The sequence below is a fragment of the Perna viridis genome, chromosome 6 (genome assembly GCF_037379345.1).
Source record: "Perna viridis isolate PV_CMFRI_1.1 ecotype Kerala chromosome 6, ASM3737934v1, whole genome shotgun sequence".
Classification (NCBI taxonomy): Eukaryota; Metazoa; Mollusca; class Bivalvia; order Mytilida; family Mytilidae; genus Perna; species Perna viridis.
In genome coordinates this window covers 21,465,682-21,486,034 of record NC_142450.1, presented here as the reverse complement: position 1 = coordinate 21,486,034, position 20,353 = coordinate 21,465,682, and the positions used below count along the sequence as shown (strand labels likewise).

The following is a 20,353-nucleotide window of genomic DNA, read 5'->3' as shown; positions in this document are numbered from 1 at the left end:
ATTTTTTCTAAACGCTTGCAGATATTGAGATGATTTTTTGCATATAAGTTAACCATGATAAGTTACAGGTCAAGTATATGTTTCGTTCCGCTACGATGATATTTACTTTAGATTAACTAAAACTCCAAGAAATCACAGTCTAAAGCCTGAAAAACGCTCATATTCCTTTTTTATTGGGATCCTTCTACATATATTTCTCTTACGAACAAATTTACTTGACTATCCAAGATTGGGACGCGTGGGGTATGCGAGCGCGCTCACTAAAGTTATTTAATTTCTTTTACTTTTGTAAATTTTTACAGTTCAATGTTTATTTATTTTGACAAAGAAGGAACGAAAATATTTGCAAGTATATATTCTGATTATTGTGGAAGGTAAAAAGATAGCTTATTTCGCTTATCGTGTACATGTACTTCGACAAGTAAAGAAAGTTGTTTGTTCCATCGTGTGTCGGAAACGTGACCACCACATTTGTTTTAGAAAAAAAAACAAACATTTAACTTTCCACAGTATTTTAAATTAGACTTATGTATAAACATAGCATTAAGATTTTATTTCTTTTCTGGATTTTTTTGTTAATTTTTTATTTATTTATTTTTTTGTTGTTGATTCATGTATAGATTCAACTCTTCGTTTAACAACACTTGTACATACATTTAAAGTTTTTTTTAAAGGGTATGTCCAGTACTGCCACTGGTGATACCATTGATGAGGACATTCCATGGTGTGACTTGTTCATTCAACACACAAGCACTTACTATGGATGGGTGAAAGATCTGGAGACGGCTAATTCGGTTGTGGAGGAATTTTCTTTAGCTACCTCCACAACTTATGCAGTACCAAGAACTACCAAAGGTTTGGGAAAATTTTCCCTTGATGGTGAGGCATATTCTTTTGTAAAGAAATATCCTTTTCCATATTTTCTTCTCAATGTGCAATTTATTTTGGTCACAAGATCTATTGCTGTGATTTATTTTGTAAATGAACATTGGTGTTAATTGTTCTGACTAATCTCTTTTTGATGGTTGAAGGTGGAAGGGAGGGAAATAGAAAGGTCGAAAAGATATACATGTAGCATTTTTGAAAACATATCTGAGATGATACTTAAATCCAAATACATATGTTTATTTGTAATTCTCTCATTGTTTAATTTTATTTCAGAACAATGCTTAGTGCAGAATTTTGTGTGCTGGGAAGATGATGGTGCTGTCACCCAAGGCTCACACATTCCTGTACAGGATACCCCTTTCTTCATCGTTGGTCACCGTTTGATGGAATGTCATCAAGGGCCAAATTACAGACAAAAAAAAGAATGAAAAGGTAATACCTAAGATCAATGATTCTAATAGAAATTATGATGTAACAATTGAAAATCGTGGTGTAACATTTGAGTTTTGTTTTCATCCAAATTCTTGGGACAGTGAAATAATTGTACATGAAGAATGGCCATGCATATTGATTGAACAAACAAAGCTAAAACAATTTTGTAAGATTTTTATAATTTGTAAATATGTTGTGCAAAAGGATTCTTATTTTCAGTAATATTCAAATATCAACCATTTAATTGAGTTTTTTTTATTTAAAAAAAATTATGTTTTAGTTGTGAGATTTTTTTAGGAGAATCAGGATGACCATCTTCACTCTTAAGCTGCATATAATAAAAGAAACACAGGGACAAAAACGCTGGGCTGCAGTGCAGCACTATACTTGAGGGAGTTTTTTTCAGAATATAGGGTAAAGAAAATATTAGTGGTTATTTAAATCATTAAACTTTACATATCATCAGTTCACCTGGCCAACCTGTTGTAAAATGACTAAACACAACACTTAGATTGTAATTATAAGTATTCATCATCTTAGATTGTTATATCACTATCTACATGTTGTAAAATGACTAAACACAACACTTAGATTGTAATTATAAGTATTCATCATCTTGGGATTGTTATATCACTATCTACATGTTGTAAAATGTCAATACACAACACTTAGATTGTAATTATAAGAACACATCATCTTTAGGTTTTATATCTCAAACTACATGTAAAATGTCTATACACAACACTTAGATTGTGGTTATAAGTATTCATCATCTTTAGATAGTTATATCACAATCTACATGTTGTAAAATGTCTGTACACAACACTTAGATTGTGACTTTAAGAATGCATCATCTTTAGTTCATTATATCACAATCTACAAGTAGTAAAATGTCAATACACAACACTTACATTGTGGTTATAAGTATTCATCATATTTAGATTGTTATATCACAATCTACAAGTTGTAAAATGTCAATACACAACACTTAGAATGTGATTATAAGTATTCATCATCTTTAGATTGTTATATCACAATCTACATGTTGTAAAATGTCAATACACAACACTTATATTGTGGTTATAAGTATTCATCATCTTGGGATTGTTATATCACAATCTACATGTTGTAAAATGTCAATACACAACTCTTAGATTGTGATATTAAGTATTCATCATCTGACTGGGGGCACTTTTCAAACTTTTCTCAACTTCGTTTATTTTAGCACTCTATACAGAATTTATTAAAAAAGTATTTTTTAATATTCTGAAACAGAAATTAAATTTTATATTTATCTTGGTCTAGCCATGCTTTAATTTTCTCAGGCGCACAGGTTTGTCTGTACTCACAATACAATTTGTTGTGTTTATTAACTCATATTTGTCAAAAGGTTATGATTGCCACTAAAATATTTGGTAATTTGTTACAGCTAATGATGTGAAAGAAGGGATTGCAAAGAATGTAACATAAGCAGATGATGAAGATATTGCCTAAATTAACAGGTTAGTGTGTTATGTTTGATTGAATCTATTGCCTTCATTCTGGCAGAATCTACCTATGTTTACCAATAGCTTGCCATATTAAGTGATATTGAAATTATGCTAACAGTTGATAATGGTGTATTATTGTAATCATGATTTTTATGGCCCTGCCACAAAGTGGTCAAGGCCATATAATTTTATCCTTGTCCATCATTCTGTCATTCCTCAACAAATCATTACATAGACTTTTTTCTAAACGCCTTTAGATACAGGGCTGATTTTTTGATATGTGAGTTCACCATGATGAGTTACAGATCAGGTTTACCTTTCGCTCCGCTTACCTGATTTTTTTTCAAAATGGCAGCCTTTGGACTTTTTTAAACGAGGCCATTTGTTGTTTTTGACACATCTAGTTTTCACCATCTTCAAATTTTTCAGCACTTGTGCTGACCCACTATTTAGAATTCTTTGCAATCTGCAACGGGTTCCATAATGAATACTTGATCACTAACTGTTATGCATGTTTGTATTTTGATATTCATTACCAGAATATTACCAGAATATTACCAATAACCAATTTTTTTTTTTGGATAATCCAACCAAGTTGTTACATGTAGTAAAAAGAATTAGTCCTGTGCCATTTACACCACAGTGTCAAGTAGATGTTCTTTTTTTATATTCTTTCCAAGATGGGAAGACAATATTTATCCTTTATGCATAAACTGATACAAAGATTTTGTGATCAAACAGTAGTGCATATAATTAGTACTCAATTCTTATATACAGTGTGTATTTTTTCTTGTTTTAGGTATTTTATCACTTTATGCATATTTTTTTTCAGTACCACTACATGTATATCATCAGTATAAGATTTTTAATTTTAAATGTCTATAAAGTTATCATAATTATAAACAAGCAATGTATTAACTAAAAATATTTGTTCAAATAGACGAGAGTTACTTTTTAATTTCAATCAACTTGATATCATATGAGGATGCACTCTGTTTATTGGTAGTAGCCTACCCTGGAAAATCATTGGTGAAGTGATAGGCAATGCCTTAAATGTGGAGATCGTGGGTTTGATAACAGACCTCATCACACCAAAGACTTTTGGTAGGTTCAGCATCTCCACTAAGCATGCAGCTTTGTGAGGTGAAGTGATGACTGATTGGAGTAAAAAATTGTTTCTGAGTGTGGTAACTTGCCTTTCTTTGGGTTATTGCTTCTTTGAGCTAGTCCAGCACAGTCTGTCTAGTAAAAAGCTGAGGCTTGGTTTGTACGAATGTTTTCATACTAAAAATAACTAAAAATCTGACTACTACTTACATGTGAACCTGAAGAAGTAGAAGGTATGTAATCTGTAATACTGTGACAAAAATGTATTATCTATCTAAAGATGTGTGATTTATATTTCAGTGGATGAGGGATTTTTTCAACTTGAAGTAGACCCAAAAAGAACAGATGAACTTGCTATAAATGCTTTTGAGGATCTTATGAAGTGTCTTACAAATCAAGGTGAGAACTATAAAACTTCTAATTTTTTTTATTACCAAATTTATCTTTAAAAGGTATTTCAGCAATTGTTTGGAGTGAATTTGGTATCACATTTTTGTCATATGACATTAATATAATATTGCATAAAATATTGCGGTAGACATGTTGTTGAAAAGCATAAGTGAAGAAAGATACGGGTTAAGAATATCAATATTTTATAGGATATCTTGGATTCTTGACTCCTTAAATTTGTGAAATGGGTTATGTTTTCATCTGTTCAGTGGCTGTTTATGTTTTAACTCAACAGTGAAAAGTAATTTTGATCATTTGTTGTAATTTTTTTATTAGAATGTCACTGTCCTGTTCATATACTGCAAAATGATATATGTATGATGAATAAGTAACCGGTTACATGATATTGATAATGATTTATTTCCTTTCTAGACATCAATGATACACACCAGGAATGTAATCTTGAAGATGTAGAATGTAAGATATGTGTAATTTTGTGACAACTGTTTATTATCTAGATCTAAAAGGGGTGATGTATGTCATTTATAAGCAGTACTCCTATACTTTGTTGTTTTATTTGCATTAAGATTCGTTTCAGAAAAATTAACAAATAATCTTCAATGTAAATTTGAACCATTAATTTCACTTATATCCTTCATTTATAGTTATCCTGATTTGGTTTTAGGGAATTTCATAAAAGACTTGAAATGTGATGGACTTCTAAAAACCTCCCCATACATGTTGTACAAAAACAGATCAGTTAGGTATGATGTTGGTGGGGAAACTTTAGAGGGGAAAGATCTTAGCACATTACAAGGCTCCAGTTGGCTTAATGATAAGGTAAATGTATATTCCCTTGCAGAGTAGTGTTACATTTGTAATATATATTCAGCAGAGGAAATCTTTCTGAAAGGAGTGCAGTGATATGTAGAAGTAGGACTTAGTCTCTGCAGCTTTGATATAAATCTTTATACTTCTGACTGAAAAGGTTATGTGTTTATGCGGAATCATTTCTTTCTGACGCAGTCGTTATATTTTCAATTTTTACCCTTTGACCTTAAAGACGCTCTTCCATGGAAACGCAAGTTACCTGATCGCAATTCTGTTTCCCCATTGGCCAAATACTGATAACTTAGTGGCTTTCGAAAAAAACTGTAGCGAAATTGTGTGTCATGTGTTATTTTCTGAATGAAATGTAGAAAATTAATAATGAGGAGAAAGATCAAAATTTTACCGCGTCGGCTATCTTTTTTTAAAGATAGTACTTGTTTAATGGTTTTCAATTCTTTTTGGCTGCAGGAAAAATAAACATTTCAAATGTGTGCTTGAATGCATGGTTCCAGAGTGCAAAGTAGATAACATGAATACTGAATTAAAAATTTAGAAATTGGATTATGTCCACAAGTAATTCATATAGAAACTTTACGACATATTGGTATGTATTTCTTGGCCAAGTCAAAGCTATATTATTACAAGTTTCCTCCAGTAAATGTAGTTTCAGAATTTAAGTTACAATAATTCATTTCAGGTGATAAACGCATATATGGGAATCTTAAAAAGTGAAAACAATTTAGAACAAGAGGGTCATATTTTCGCTCTGCCATCATATATGGCAGTCCTTTGGGAGCAAAAACGGTTTGATACTTGGTTTTACAGTAATGTAAGTATTTCATTTGTACAACATGTATTATTTTAAAATTTTAAGATAATGACTACGAGTTATGCAGATATATTAACTGCCAGTTACCAAATGAAACAAAGAAAAATATTTTGTATGTAACAGTTACTGGTTAAGTGCAACGGAAGTCACGGAAGGCAAGACTTAGGTTTTCTATTCCAGTGATGGCAGCGATGACAGCACCTACAAACTTCACTTATGTAATCTGATAAGTTAATTTCAACCTGAACCCCTTATGCTCGGTCAATGATATTTGGTGTGCAGATGCATTACCATCATTTCATCACAAATTCATGCCAATTTTAGGAATAAACCCCGCAGTCATGGTCTGTTGAAAATTCAATGTTAAAGTTTCATGTTGTTTTGCATTTATAACACACATGCTGAAATATATTTGGTTCTTGAAGGTAAAATTCTCAACATACACTTGGATTTTCATGCCAATCAAAAAGTGTCAAAACCACTGGATATTACTGGCAGCAAATATTCCATGTAAATCAGTATAAATACTGGATTCCATGAATGGGAACAATGACAAATATGTACAACATTGGAGGTAATTCAATTAATTATCAGTGAAAATGAATGAAAACCAAATAAATCTTTATTATGAATTTCCTTTAACACAACACCCTCATATAAGTACATTTTTCCATGAATTATGAACCAAAAAAATAAGGGAAATAATGAATTATACATTGAAAAAAATGAAGAACATGTGAAAATTTAAATCATCTGTAATGCAACTGATACCTGTTCTGAACTAAAACATAATTAATTTTCATTATGTAAAGTGTTTTATTTAGATATAGAAGGTATCTCTTAATGGATTTTGAATAAGGATATCATAAATTTTATCTTTAAAATATGTAATATACTATTATATTTGTTTTATTTCATGTTCTACCAACTGTTTGAAGGATACTTACTTTTTAACAAGCATGCATCTGATACAGGACTGATTATACAATACTGTTGCCCATTAGACCCTTGTAAAAAATGACACCAATTTTCTTGAAACTATGGTGAATTGAATATTATACACATTAAAGACATACAAATTTTCATGAATTTTGGTCTCTATAAGTTTTGTAAAAATATGTCCATGTCATCAGGCATATCACATCTACTGTAGCACAGATATATACCATATGAATGACAGTCTTAGTTGGTTCCCACTTAACACTTTTGGGTCAACAGCCACATCCCTCCTCCCCCTTCATTGTAGTATCAAGAACACATGAGACTTGTTCTATGCATTGTATAATGTAAGTGCATATGATGTTTGTATGTTGATCACATTAATCACAATAAAGCTGAGAATGTGTATTTGTAATTTAGTACAAAAGTGTATGAATATTGTGTGATTAATTTGTCTCCATGCTTCAGATAGCAGGCAATGTAAAAATGTGGATTTTCAGTATTATTTTTTCAAGCTAGATATCTGAGAAAAAAATTTTGGTGATCATCCTACCTTTAGTATACTGATTTTGAAAGCCCTTTTCCCAAGCTTTGCAGTGGTATGCAACTTAACCCTTGTCATGCTATGCCTGGATCTATTCGGAATTTGACCTGGTTCCGCTTTATTGGTTCTGGCAATGTAAATCTTAGTTTAGGAAAGTGCATTTTGTGTCCATCTGCAAGCAGTGTGACTGTGATTTAAAATGAGGCTATCTGATATATAGTTTGTTAATAAATAAAGACTTGAAAGCTAAAAGAGGAGGTCACGAGTTTCCACTGTCAAAAAAAATGAGATTTTGTTAGTGGTAGGGTTCATTTCTTGGACCCTTGCCAGAGCAGAATTGATCTGTAGTAGTCTATTTTGCCTAAATAAGAGTGATTTTTGTCGCCACAATTTGGATGTCAACCCCTTGTATTGACTACTACCGGTTCATGATCCCCAACTCTACAGGCTGTAGGATGAATGTGCTTTGGTTCCTGATTTGTTCCAGTTGAACCACACAGGTAGCAAATAATGACCAGAGATGGACAAAAATGACCATTTTCGAGTGACAGACCAATTTTCAGCACGACAAACGTTAAAGGTGTCATTTGTACTGAGACATTTAATTCATTTTGTTCATTTTCATGTACTTGCATTTGTATTATAACTAACAAGAACATTTTGCAGGAACTACATGAAAATAAGAAGTGAGAAAATAAAAGATGATATTGATGCTAATTGGAAGAGTGGAAATTTAAAATCTAGTCAACAAAAAGATGAGTATAGCTGTGGACTGTTTATACTTATGGTTAATATAACCATGATATGATTTACACATGCAGATAAATTCTTGTTGGGTGCCAGTTTATTAGTGTTTTGTATAGAGTATGGAACAATGAAACAAAGAATTCCCCAACAAAATTCTGTGTACAATAGGTTTGATATATTGACTTAGATGTTTAGTCCTGTTAAATTTTAGGTTAAGGACAGAGGACATAATAATGTACATAACTATTAACATTCTTCACCATATTGATTTTTTAATTGTGCCCTTCCCATTAAGAACTGGCTCAGTGTGTTGGTTAGTATTCATTTATTATGTTTATGATCTTGTCCTTAATATGCATCTGACCCGTCACTGAACATTAAGCAACCAGTCATCCATCTGACTATCAATCAATTCAGAAGAAGACTGAGTCAAATGTATAAGTATGGAATATAACAAATTAAGCATAAAAACAATTAACAATGAACACAGTACTAAACGCAACCGCTGACAGCTTCAGACCTGAATTAATCCGAAGAGAAAGTCTTGCTATATTAATTGTACAATTTATGTTTCAGAATGCACTATCTTTAACCAAGGGAATTCAACCAATGCAATTGACCCAAAAGGCTGCTCTGGTAATGAGAGACAATGTCACAAAGAAAATCATAAAAACATCTAGAAAACCAAAAGACGACAATTTGTGACATGCTTGATTGTCAAAAGCCAATTAAAAATGCGTGAGTGCAGTGCAAAGTGTGTGGCCGATGGCTGCACTTCAAATGCATTGGACTGAACAAAATGCCAAGAAATGATTATGTGTGTATTGTTTGTGAATCACAATATAGATAGTTATACCCCATGCATAGAAGTTGCAGGGGTATTTAGTTTGAGCCTGTCCATCCTTAAGTGTGTAATAGTGTGTTGTTGCCTGGAGAGTGCCTTCTTTTGCTGAATGTTTTTTCTTCAAACTTTGTTGAATGATTAGTTAACTGTAACAGCTGGATATAATTTACTTTCCATTTATCTTGTCACTTTTTGAGAGGGTCAGGCTTGCATTTTCAAAAAAGTGCAAGTGTTGTGGGGTATTGAGAGGGAGGTATCTAAGGTTCTGATTGGGTTGTTGCCTTTTAGACACATTCCCCATTCCCATTGTTTATGAATTGTACTTATTTAAAGCTGTTATCAAAAACATGCATTTACAGATTTTCAATATGAGTCCATGAGATTATGAGTTTCTACATGAATAGTGATTGTTAACAAACAGGTCAACAGACTGTGTTATAAGTATTTCAACATGGATTTGAACTGAAAGCTAATATCTCCTAAACTATAGGGTTTTGTTTGTCTCTATGCATTAGTAGCAACAATTTTTTAATGTCAGTTTCTTTCACATATAGAATGTATAAAATGTATTTTTTATTTGTCAATTTATAAAAAATTCTATGCTTAATACTTTATTTTGACATGATTTTACTTCTAAATACACTTCAGTGTATATGCATCTTGAAATATGTTTTAGTCATTTTCATAATTGTGATTGCTTGGTGTGTTAAATTGATGTTTTGTTGAAAACCATTTTAAATTTTTTTATTGGCGTTATCTTTTTTTATTCAACCTTTGTCTTGTATTTGAAAGCACTGAAAATTTATCGCACGTTTTGTTATTTTTAATGTTGCTTATCAGCATACTAGCATAATATAAACCAATACATTTTGTTTTTTTGATAAAAAAAATGGCATTGATGAGATTTTTGCGCTAATTTATTTTGAACATTATTTACAATTAGCTATAGTCGAGCTTTATAATTAATAAAAAAGGGTTTCAGTATTTAAAGTTATAATAGTTTTTTGGTTGCCCCATGGTTTTAAATTTTATGAAATACTAATTTCACAAATTTAATCCCTGTGTTCATTGATCAAACTTTGCCCTTTTAAAGTGATGTTATCATATTTAGTATCTTTCTTCTGTAAGAATCACATTTATGTTTATTGAATTGTATTATTTAGTTCCTTAAGGTCATCAGTTATCGTACCATTTGTTAGAATTAGTCTTTTCTACAATTTAACAATGTTAGAAATTGATTGTACAATATTCAAAGATATGCAGGAAAATGATTCAAAAGATAATAACACAAAGTTTCATTCAGGCCAATTGTTATCTTATTGTAAGTAATGAATTTTTTTATGAATAAAATGCATATATATATTCATATTTTCCTGTTCGTTACTCATTTGTACCAAAATAAAAACCAATGAAGAGTGAATAAAATTAGTATTAGTACACAGTATTTCTGTTCTTTTTATATTCGCATAGCATGAAAATTTGGGATAGACATGAGTACAACATTATGCTCCTTTGCCTAGCACCATGGACATAAAAACAAAGGTCAATCAAAAGTTCTTCATAGAAAAGTTAATACTAGAAGGCAGTACCAATCAAAACCAAGCGAAACAAGGACTCATAAAATCAAGACTTTTACAGCAGTTGAAACTAACACAAAAAGATACAGCACAAATGCCACTAAATAAAAGGAGTGAAATCAGAAAGGTAATGGCAGTGTCTTTGCTCTGTCCAGTAAGGGTGAAAAGTTACTAAAGGCTGAGCTAGGAAGAATATCAGATACAATTTCTGAAATGCTTTAGTCATGATGGCAATATGACATTTCTCGAATGCTGACTTTAATTTGACTGATTCATAGCCCTGTCTAAGCAACTTTTAACAAAGCATAATTTCTCTCTCAACAAAATCAGTGTTCTTAGAACTTAAACTCTTAAGTAATGCATCAGTTGAGACACATACTCCATAGGCTGGTTTTGCTGGTATGTTGCTACTCAAAAGTCAAAAGTTAACTATAAAAAATTAAAGACATGTGTTTGCCAATATTCTCAGGTGTCTGTTAAATGTTGATATTAGTTTCATAAACAAGATTAAATTATTAATAAATATAAATTCTAAAAGATAAAACATGTTTGACAAAAAGTACAGTTTTCGTACATTTTGTACATTTAAAAAAAATATATATGCCAGTGTGAATTATGACATGACCCTTTTCTCCATATCATTTCTCATTTTTGTACGTTATTTCCCTAACGAACAAATATTATAAAAATAATCTAAAAAAAGACGTTCCCGTTTATACAGAATTTCAACTTCCGGTAGACCAACTAAAATCATAGATATCCCCTGCTAAAATCCGTAAAAACTAGCACACAAATAACTTTTCTTCATGAATGTGTATCTTTTATCACACCATATATGACGTTCAAAATATGCAAGTGTTTATGGTTACAATGTTTACATACACTCCTATATATAGTTGTATGCAATGATATCAACAAATATAATCTTTAAACACAAACTGATTATCGACCTTTATGATTTTGTTTTAAATCTGTAATAGAAAATATTTCAGGATTGAAATATTTATCCTGGAATCCTAACAAAATCCTTACTCCGATGAATCTACCTCAAGACGAGGTAGGATTTCAATAAAAAAAAATCGGAAAAACTAATGTTATTTGTAAACTAACGATGGTATCATTAAAATACCGTGTATCTTATGAAATTTCGAACTAATATTTAAGCATTATATATTTATTTGAGGGTTTTCTTTCCATGGAGATCTTGTGCCAGTGGGGGCATGTACAAATAAATAAATTCAAGAAATATCCAGAAATAAATTGCTTCTAATGTTCAGATGCTCGATAAGAACGAAAGCAAACGTATCTGAGATTTTCTTAAACAAAATTCATTGAGACCATCCCCACTTGCATAAAAATCTTCGTTTTGTCATTTATTATAATTAAGTTTGATTTGCAACAAGTTTTTTTATTGGTTGGTTATCTTTGAGCAAAATTATGAGAATATTAAGTGGTAGAGTTTTTGGTGATTCAACGGATTCTTGTGGTAAAACCTATTGGTTCAAGCTAGTGTTGTTGTATGTAATGGTGTCAGAATGCATGTTATAAAATATACTAAAGCGTTAAAATTTCTTACCTTCTACCAAATTTGGACTGACATTATACAATGCATATTGCAAACTTTCATTTACTTTGAAGGCATCTTATGTTCAGCCAAGAAAAAATGTTTGAAAAAGGTTACATTACCGACCCAATATCGTTTTGCCTACCCTGGCACTTTTATTATGGTGTTTTTGATAAAATACCGCTAAACTATCATTAAATTTTCTTAGTTGAGCACTATCAAAGTTTTAGATAAGCCCTCCCAAAAGTGTCAATATAAAATGATTTTTTTTAAAAATGATTTTACTTACCTACCATATTTTTTTCCATCCTGTGAAACCTTTAACAGACGTGTTTTTTCTTGGCCTTAAAACAGAAAAATACCTATTGATCATAAATTTTAATTATTACAAAATTAAAATATGCACATTTAATACTCCACTTAAATTGATACTGAGATAAACATATATATAGGGATCAAGAGAAAAAGGGAAGAATTTTTTTGAATAAAAGTTTTAACACACAAAAACTCTCAAATATTAACTTCAACAAGTATAAGAATGACATAGCTTCTTCTGTTTCCCAGTCATTTTTTAATTGTGGATAAACACCTAAACGTATATATCATTCAGTAACTATTTTACACATATCAATATCTTTTACAATATTTTGGTCAATATCTCGTATTTCGTATTAAATAAACCTATTACGGTTTGTCACTCTCTTGTTCTGTTACAGTCATCTCACATTCTTCGTTACGGTCATCCCGTCGATATTTTACCTCGTAATTTCTCATTAATTATATACATAGTTTACCCATATGCTTCCCGCTTCAAATATCAAGCATTCATGAATGACTGACTACTTGTCAGATTAATTTTTTGAATAACTTGAATAGACAACTTTATTAAAGATAAATATTCTTCCCCGGATTTCCATCCTCTAGGCTAAAAACCACTAATTCCACTTTCCATAGGCTTCTATGCTAATTTCACAATATTCAATGGCTTCTCTGGACTTTACCTTAACTTTAACCTGCAGAGGACTATATATCAGCATGATTCTACATATGTCAGCTCACAATCCTCAGAATGGCATGTGGGGTTAGCAGACTTGCAGTGCAGTACTGGTCACCGGAAGTGAAGGGTCTATAAATAGCATGGGAAATCCCAGTGTTTTCACAAGATAGGGGTATATTTAAAAATCATTATGGAGATTAGGCTTCACATCACAAGAAGCAAAATGCACCTATAAAATGTACAGAAATGTTTTTCCTTTCAGAAACTGTTTCAATTTTTTAAATAAGATGAGAACTTTTTTCACAGCACTATGAGGAACAGGGGTAATTTCTGCGTAGGACTATTTTTGCGTACGTTCCAAATGCTCATTGGTTGAATTGGTGGTCTGTAACCTCTATCTTGGGATAACCGTAACAGAATTTGACCGATCCGATTCGAAAATTATAATTTTACTGATTGAAATTTTTACCATTACTTTTTTTCCAAGCTCCTTCCTTCGCGCCGAACTTCTTGGCAGAGTTATTGTCCTTTATTTCTAGTGATATATAAACATTTTTTACCTCTACCTGGTGGATAGAACTACTTTGAGTCGCGTGTGACTGCAATTCCGGAAATATTTCGAGAAAAAATTCTCTTTTCTGCGTCTGAGGTTATCTTTTAGTGTTTCGGAAATGGCCAAGTAGTTCCGATTGAGTCGTCACGGTCATCCGCTTTACCCAGTGGAGTCTAACAAATAAGTAAATTCCTGGCATTCGCAGTTAATCGATTGTGTACTTTGATTGTAATTAGTTGTGATGATTCCATTACATCGTAAGGTGCGATGATAGTTTCCACGGCTGTGCAGCTTACTTCACACAACAATTCAAGTCACACTGAAGTTCAACAAGTTGAATGTTGTGAAAGCTGTAAACGATAACTTAGCTTTTGAACCTTGAAGAATATTACTTAATTTTAAAGGTTTGTTCACTAGGGGCTTAACTTAAAACATGGGTACGCATTGGAAGTAATAGGAGTTTTTTCTTTTAACAAGAAATACATGTTTTGGCTATTTTGGACCCTTATAGCTGCGAAACGTAGCTCTAACTATTTTTTTTTTTGTATTTTCTTAACGTTAGATCGCAAAATCAAAAAAAAGAAAGATCAAGACCTACGATTTCGCAGCTAGGACCCTTATTACTGAGAGGGAAAGGTCAAAGCCCCAATATCAATCCTTGTCTTACTTTTGTACCATTTCCGCATTATCATACAACCCGCAAACAAAGATTAGGGGTATATTGGAATCACACCGACTGTCTGTCTGTCCGTCAACATTTCTTGCAGGCGTATTATCTCCTAAACCATTCAATGGATTTTGATGAAATTTTATGGGAATGTTGGGTATTATATGTAGATGTACATAAGGGAATATAATAACCGTTGGATGACTCCAAAGGGAGATAATGCAAATTTAGAGTTTTACATGTTAAAACCTTGCAAGCTCAACTACTCTTAACCGTTCAATGGGATTTCGATGTAAATGTAATTTTAAAGGAAGGTTGGGTATCATATGTTGATATGCATGAAGAACTCGGATTACTGCCGGAGGTCTTCAAATGGGGATAGTCCAAATTAAGTGTTCTACATGGTAAAACTTTGTAAGTGCAACTCCTAAGCTGCTCAATGGATTTTGAAGATATTTTATAGGAAGGTTGGGTATTATAGATGTGCATGAAGAAATATGACTTCTGTTGGATGACAAAAAAAAGGGAGATAATCCAACAAGCTTGTTATACTTAAGTCCATTTGAAGCAGGGTGTTAGTGAACTTGCCTACAGTACTTCTAGTTTACTTTATTTACATCAGCTAGATACTTTTTTAAATTGATAAAAGTATCGTCATTGTGAATTGTTTTTGATGAGACCCCTTTTGGGCTCGTGTCAAGGAGCTGCATTACTGTTACTAGACTATTACCGAATTATACTCGCTTACAATATGACGGGTGTCACTGGTGCTTAGCCTTCTGGAACATCTGATGTCACTTCTTTTGTGGGAGTTCATATGCTTTATTGCTTTAGTTTTTTCCGCGACGTTTTCTTTTTCTTATCTTCAGTTTCAAGAAACTGTCCATTTAGAAACCAGGCAGTTTCTTTATGGATGGCACATAGTAAGCTTGATCACACTGCTTTTTCCCTTAGTATAATGTTTATATCATATGTGTGTCCAATAGTACAAAGATTTTATTAATCGACAATAGATGGCTCAGAAAATAATTGTTCAAGTTCCTTACGAAAGCAAAATTTTGCACAAAATGAAAGAGTTATCTCCCATTTTCAATGAATGTTAGTGCTTTCTATGTTTTTCCCCTTTTACTGTTTCAGTTAATCAAAAACTAATATTCAACTTTGAGAACGGATGCATTTGTTATATGAAAAAAAAATTTCATGTGCCACACAGTGCCTGGTTTTTGCGTGGACGCTCTCTTAATCTATACGTGTAATATATTCATTGGATGCTACATATTGTGCGTGTAGGTCGTCTTTGTATCAGGCCATGTTTTTGGTCTTTGACGCATTACTCCAACAGTGCTAGAGGTTGTCTGACAAGCTATTTTCTGACTTGTTGGGGAATGTAGGAACGGAATTCCAACCTTTTACGTTGACGGAGTATTGACGTATTTGAATTATATCACTGTAGACACTTTGGTACATATATTTTATTTTTTATTAGATATTTTGCAGTTTAGAATATTGTAGAACAAATTCCTAGATATTAAATACTTATACATATTCTTAGGGTATATAGTAAAACTTTATGAAATGCTTCCTTTTAGCCAATAATTCCAACACAGTTGTGACCTCAACCCCAATGAACAATGCCAACCTTCCTTTATCAGGGATTTAATTATTACTGAAGTCCCTGCTTTTATGGAATCAAGATCAATATTTAAGTAACTGTCTTTGTAAGAATCATGCAAAATCTGAAAAATGTGATACCCCCCAAAAAAGCTACATATTTATTTTTTTGTAATTAAGTTGTTTTATAGGTCTATACTATGAAATGTGGAATTATTCATTCAAATCAGCCTGCTCTTAGGAGATAATCAACATTGAAAATCCAATAGATTCTATTGTATTTGGGTGTCATTTACAGAGTTATCTCCCTTAATTTTGAAATCTACAGTGCATTCTATATAATTTTTATCTCCTAAGAACACGGGTTATATGAAAAACTGAATGTTAATTTCTGTTTACTATGGCGATTCAAACAAAATATAAAAAATAAAAATATGTAGGCTTTTTAACCATGAATCCCATTTTGCATGATTCTTAGCTGGAGTGTTACTTAAGTTATCTCATAAGCGTATGTGGAAGACACCAAACACTGACAACTAAGATCTTTCAACCAACTGCAGTCTGCCGTATTCTTCCGTGTATTGCGCACACACCTTTCTTGACAAGGTAGATGACGAAAAAAAAATTGTTTCCTTGTAAAACGCGCACTGGGAAGCGAGAAAAATTCACCAGAAGGCCACATTGCGATGAAGGGATTCCGGTAAATTCCTTGAAATGCCTATCCTTTCATCATTAATTTTATAAATAAAAGTATTGTCAATGTATTCCTGCATTTGAAAGCCATTTATTGAATCTAAATAGAGAACCGTAAATCGTTAGCAGTTGTATAAAATCTATGTAGAGCCCACATGCTATATTAGCATCATATTAGATGAATTGTTAATTTCGTTGATATTTTTGGCCAGTTTGTGTTACTTTGGTACTTTAAACGAGTCACCGAATTAGTTTACTACTAGTGTCCATGCAGCCATTATTTTCCATCCTCTCCAATATAAGGCAAATCAATACTTGCAATATTTTATTATACAGAAAACAAAAACTTGAACAACTTAAACAAAACGACTAATTTAGTGTTAAACTATATTTTAATAATATCACATTTAATTTCAAAATATATCACATAAAATAAACAATTATACTGTAACTGTACTTATTTTTGTGATACTTATTTTCACAAATATGGCAGTCTTGCACTACTCATGAAAATAAGTACGCACGAAGGAGAATTTTTAGCATTATTTTTTGCACAAAAACTGAATTTTGCGAAAATAAGTACAACTAAAGTATTTAACATGTTAGAATAAAATCTAGTAATAGTAAAATTACTACATTCTCTACTCAAGTTGAAGTTCAGATGACCTTTTTATCAAAGTTGAAGTTCAGATGACCTTTTTATCAGCCAATCAGATTTCAGCTTTCATGATTAAGAAAGCATTACTGAAAGGGAAAATTGTAATATTGGAGTATAGTCAGTAGCTATATGATTGGAAGGTCTAATTTTGATTAGATTGATTTAACCATTCTCTACTCAAGTTGAAATAAGTATATTGAAATTACTGACTATACTCCAATATTACAATTTTCCCTTTCAGTAATGCTTTCTTAATCATGAAAGCTGAAATCTGATTGGCTGATAAAAAGGTCATCTGAACTTCAACTTGAGTAGAGAATGGTTAGATCCTTAAATCCAGGACTGAATGGCACAATCAGTAGGTCTAATTTTGATAACTTAAAAAAATTGTCCAAGAACAGAAATAAAAATTGTGAAATTACTTATTTTCATGGGTAAATATTGATTTGGTTTGTCAAATTTTGTTAGTCTATTGAGTGTTAAATTGATGTATAGGAATATATCGTCTGGAATTTTACATTTTAAATTAAATTGATGGTCTGATCAAACCATGAAAACCATGAAAATCGGTACCTCATGAAAAATAGTTCTTCCACTGTATCACATATAAAATAGTACAACATGAATACATTTTTTAATATTTATATGAATGGAAAATAAATCATAGAGTAACATGCATTGTCTTGCTAGGTATACACACGTACAGAAAGTGGTGTTGAACAGATACCAAATTACTCACTTACAATGCATAAATCCACATACCAAATTTGATATCAATCCATCAATTGGACATCGAGATATTTGCAACAAAATCTGAATAGATGGACTGACAGACAGTTATATAGTTAAATTGTATGAAATGCTTGTTTTGGCCCCGTTTTGGCCCTAATTTTAAAAAAGCTTTGACCATAACTCCCAAAATCAATACAAATATTTTTTTTGCAACACTCTGACAACACATACAGTCATACAATTAATTCTAGTCTGTTTGTCTTAATGACTTCTTTTTTGATATAAGTAGAAGATAGGATGGTCAATCATTTGAAGCCATTATGAGACAGATAGTTCAGATGAAACTGAAGAATCACTATCATATGTAGGTGAATATGAAGGAGAATGACAATATTTTGAATAAGTTGGATTTAATGGAGAGCTTGGATCAAAACTTGAAACACTACTAGAAGATTGACTGGACTGTGATCTTTCTCTGGATCTACTCAATGACCTTCTAAAGCGCCTCATTCGACGTCTCCTTGGTGGTGACCTACTTCTGGACCTTGAAAGAGATCTACTCAATGACCTTCTTAACCTCCTCCTTTGACCTCTTTGTGGTGGTGACCTACTTCTGGACCTTGACCTAGATCTACTAAGTGACCGGGCTTGCCTACTTCTATACACAGCATGAGAGAATCCATCTGACATGACCTTGTGCCTCATTTGCTGTACAATTTGAAAAAATTAATCATTATAAAGCAATCTGTTCAGATATTTTGTACAAGTCTGATGCTAACTCCATGAGACTTGCCAGGCCAGTCAAAACTTAATTTAAAAAGAATTTGATAAATATTTTACAAAGGGCATGTATGCTCTTGATCTTTCTTACATCACAAGCAACTGTATTAGTGACTTTTTAAACCCCAAATTTCAGTTTGAATGTGTAAACTTCTCACTTCACAGTTTTCGAGGCAACATTTTTAGCCAATTATTATATGTTCAACACATTGAAGCCAACTAACATTATTTGCAATTATAGTTTGGTTATAACTACTATAGACAAGATATTGCTTTGTGTATGTGTTCATCCTTGTCTAATAGGAAATAAATGCTTGAAGGGTGCAGCTGGATACAACTGCAGTGGTCAACAGTTTGGGCAAATATGAACAAAACATTCAAGCTTAAAACAGTTAAGAATTTGGATTGTGATTGAATGTTTGACATAGAATAAGATTCTAATACAGAAAGAAATTGTTCAAAGAACTTTGAAATTTCCAATTAACATTTCCTTACTTAGATCTGATATTCATCACTAAAAATTAAACAAGAGGTTGCATGCTAGGTTGTGCTTGAAGAATACCCAAACTCAACCTGGAAATGGAGACACTGAGCAAACAGTAGAGATAGATGAGTATTTTAAAGGAAACAGACAAGGGGAACCATGGTACCAAATATCTAAGCATTCCCTCATAATCTGAAATCTGTTACGAAAATCTCCATTACGTACCGCCTGAAAAATGATGAAGTTGATCAATAAACAGGAAGTAAACTAGTGAGGAACCTAATAAGAGGAGAACGGTAAAAGCCTAAATGAAAAACAAATATACCAAATATCTAAGCATTACCTCCAATGAATGCTAAGAAACCTGTTATGAAATGTGTAATAGATGGACAGACAGATATAAAAATCGTAAACAACAAAAAGAATACCAATAGTTTCATTTATGTAAGACCACATGGGATAAATCTTTGATATTATGATCAGATCAGTGAAGTTAGGTGTTAAAATTACAATTAAATAGACAAATTTATTGAACTTAACATTTCCTTTCTGAGTATTTTTCAGGATTTGACATAAAAATACAACACCTTGATTAATTTTCAATTTCATAAGAAGTTGGCTAGTGCCTACTTCCTGTTCCCCTAAATCAACCTATGAAAATATACCTAATAATAAAAGGAGAATTATAAATGTAAGTTCCCAAAATTATTACATTTAACCTTCCTTATTCATATAAATTTGTTAGTTACTCAGCTGGTTGTAGAAATTGAAAAATCATTATATTTCTCACCATATAGTATACAATAAATATATATGTATAATACACTATGTTCAATTGAATTAACCCTATTGAACATGTTCCAATATGTTTACTCACTACACCTCAAAAGTTGAGCATATCTCAAATCAATAAACCATTAATATACAACAATATCGAATAAGACCAAAACAACAATATTATGTTGTGCATTCTAACCAGGTATTGCTATCTCATAG

At 31.9% G+C, this 20,353-nt stretch overlaps 1 protein-coding gene and 1 pseudogene across 3 annotated transcripts in view; one reads left to right on the top strand and one right to left on the bottom strand.

The window, feature by feature from the left end:
* LOC148614056 (sentrin-specific protease 1-like) lies at positions 1 to 10,451 on the top strand (annotated as a pseudogene). The gene is made up of 11 exons (XR_015923551.1): positions 1 to 879; positions 1,162 to 1,320; positions 1,621 to 1,734; positions 2,750 to 2,822; positions 4,218 to 4,316; positions 4,740 to 4,784; positions 4,993 to 5,147; positions 5,836 to 5,967; positions 6,393 to 6,541; positions 8,117 to 8,237; positions 8,774 to 10,451. The product of XR_015923551.1 is annotated as a sentrin-specific protease 1-like (transcript).
* Positions 10,452 to 17,013: 6,562 nt separating this feature from the next.
* Positions 17,014 to 20,353, bottom strand: part of LOC148614055 (circularly permutated Ras protein 1-like) — a 35,638-nt gene continuing 32,298 nt past the window's right edge. For both annotated transcript variants that reach the window (XM_088587848.1, XM_088587849.1), the window contains exon 17: positions 17,014 to 18,801. In XM_088587848.1, coding sequence (XP_088443974.1) covers positions 18,412 to 18,801 — 390 coding nt within the window. In that variant the 3' untranslated portion in view covers positions 17,014 to 18,411. The remainder of the gene's footprint in view (positions 18,802 to 20,353) is intronic.